The sequence below is a fragment of the Corvus brachyrhynchos genome, unplaced genomic scaffold, assembly GCF_000691975.1.
Source record: "Corvus brachyrhynchos isolate BGI_N302 unplaced genomic scaffold, ASM69197v1 scaffold719, whole genome shotgun sequence".
Taxonomy (NCBI): Eukaryota; Metazoa; Chordata; class Aves; order Passeriformes; family Corvidae; genus Corvus; species Corvus brachyrhynchos.
This window is the reverse complement of record NW_008239786.1, coordinates 39,700-41,440: the sequence shown is the minus strand read 5'-3', so window position 1 is coordinate 41,440 and position 1,741 is coordinate 39,700. Positions and strand designations below refer to the sequence as shown.

Genomic DNA, 1,741 nt, shown 5'->3' with positions numbered 1-1,741 from the left:
CTGCAGGGCGCGAGGATGGCTGGGGCCGGGCCCAGCCGGGGCGCGAGCAGGTCCCGGCAGGGCCCGGTAGGGCCTGGCAGGGCCGCTGGGCCCCACACAGGCCCAGCCCAGTTACCAGTCCTCCGGCCGGAAGCAAGAGAGAGTTTCCCAGAGTTTGTCCATTCTTAAATGTGGACCACAGAGGCAGTCAAAATTCTAAGTGGCTTTAAAAATTGTCCATATTCAAACTAGCCAGCTGATAGGTTCTGTCAAGTCACAGAGGAAGCTGTAAGCACCTCTTTGCAAGAAAATCACTTCCGGGACTATGCTTGCTAACCCATGACAGAATTCAGACTGACACTCTTTTAACAGCCCTATCTGCAAGAAGTTTTCAATTGTAGGGCTAATTCCTTCTCTGTCTTTCTTCTTCAAGGGATATTGTTTAATTCTAACTGTCTGTTTCCCTTCTTTGAGCCTGATTTGCATTGGGAGTGCATTATTTGCTCTCCCTGGTATGTTAGAAGCCCATACCCCAGGAAATACCTGTTCCATTATTTTCTTGTTGATCTCTTCTTCACCTTCAACCTTGATTTCATTTGTTATTAACATCAGGCTTAATAACTCCACATATTGCTGATCTTTTACCTCCAAAGTAACCTCCCCATTTTTGAATATTATTTTTGCCTCTAACTGCTCTAGTAAATCCCTTCCCAAAAGTGCTGTTGGAGCATTAGGCATGTATAAAAACTTATGAATTCCCCATTGTTTCCCAAGTTTGTATTTCAGTGGTTTGCAAAAATATGCTCTTTCAGATCGGCCAGTCACTCCCTGTACCATGACATAATCATCTGTTATTGGCATTAAAGCTTCATTTAACACCGAGTATGTTGCCCCTGTGTCTATCAGAAATTCTATTTCTTTTTCTTTGTTCCCTAGTTTGATTATAACTGGAGGTTCCCCTAGGGTGAGAACCTCTGGTCTCCCTCAGTCTTTTTTAGCACAAACAACCACTCCCTCCCTTTTCCGGTCTCCTCTTCTTTGAGCATCACCTTTTCTTTGTGCTGGGCACTGATTCTTCCAATGTCCAGTTTTCTTGCAAAAAGCACATTGGTCTCTCCCCAGCCTGGGTGGTCCTTGCCCACGTCTCTCTTTCTTCCCTTCCTTTACCATTGCCACTAATTCTCTCATCCCTTGCTTGTACCCTTCTTCTCAGTTGCTAAAAACTCTCCATGCCTCTTCTAACAAAGTGTCTAAATTTCGTGCGGTCGGGGCCCGTATCTTCTGGAGTTTGCGCCTAATGTCCCCGGTAGATTGCCCTATAAATAAGCTTACTAACTGTTGCATCCCCTCCTCAGACTCAGGGTCTAGTGTTGTATGACGACCCATCGCATCTTGCAAATGTCTTAAAAATTCAGAGGGTGCTTCCGAGGGGCCTTGCTTAATTGCATATAGGGCTGACCAGTTTATAGTTTTAGGAATTGCCCTCTCCATCCATTTTGCTATAAAATCTTGATAATTCATTAAGTTTTCTATTTCCACATCATCATTAGGATTCCATTGTGGAGCTTGGAGAGGAAAAACATCTTTAACTCTCCTCTGTGCTATTTGACAAGCATCTTCTGCTAAATTCCCTGCTGCTTTCAAAATTAATCGTCTTTCTGCTTCTGTGAAGGCATCTAACAACAGCTGGAGATCTGACCAGTCAGGTCGATGCTGCTTAACCATAAACTTGAATTTCTTTGCAAACCCTATTGGGTCGGTC

The 1,741-nt window shown here is 44.5% G+C and overlaps 1 protein-coding gene across 1 annotated transcript in view; it reads right to left on the bottom strand.

The window, feature by feature from the left end:
* LOC108448894 (endogenous retrovirus group K member 18 Pol protein-like) overlaps positions 1-465 on the bottom strand; it is an 11,652-nt gene extending 11,187 nt beyond the window's left edge. Inside the window, exon 1 of the mRNA XM_017743297.1 lies at positions 332-465. Within this exon, the coding sequence (XP_017598786.1) occupies positions 332-465 (134 nt within the window). The remainder of the gene's footprint in view (positions 1-331) is intronic.
* Between the last annotated feature and the right edge of the window lie 1,276 nt (positions 466-1,741).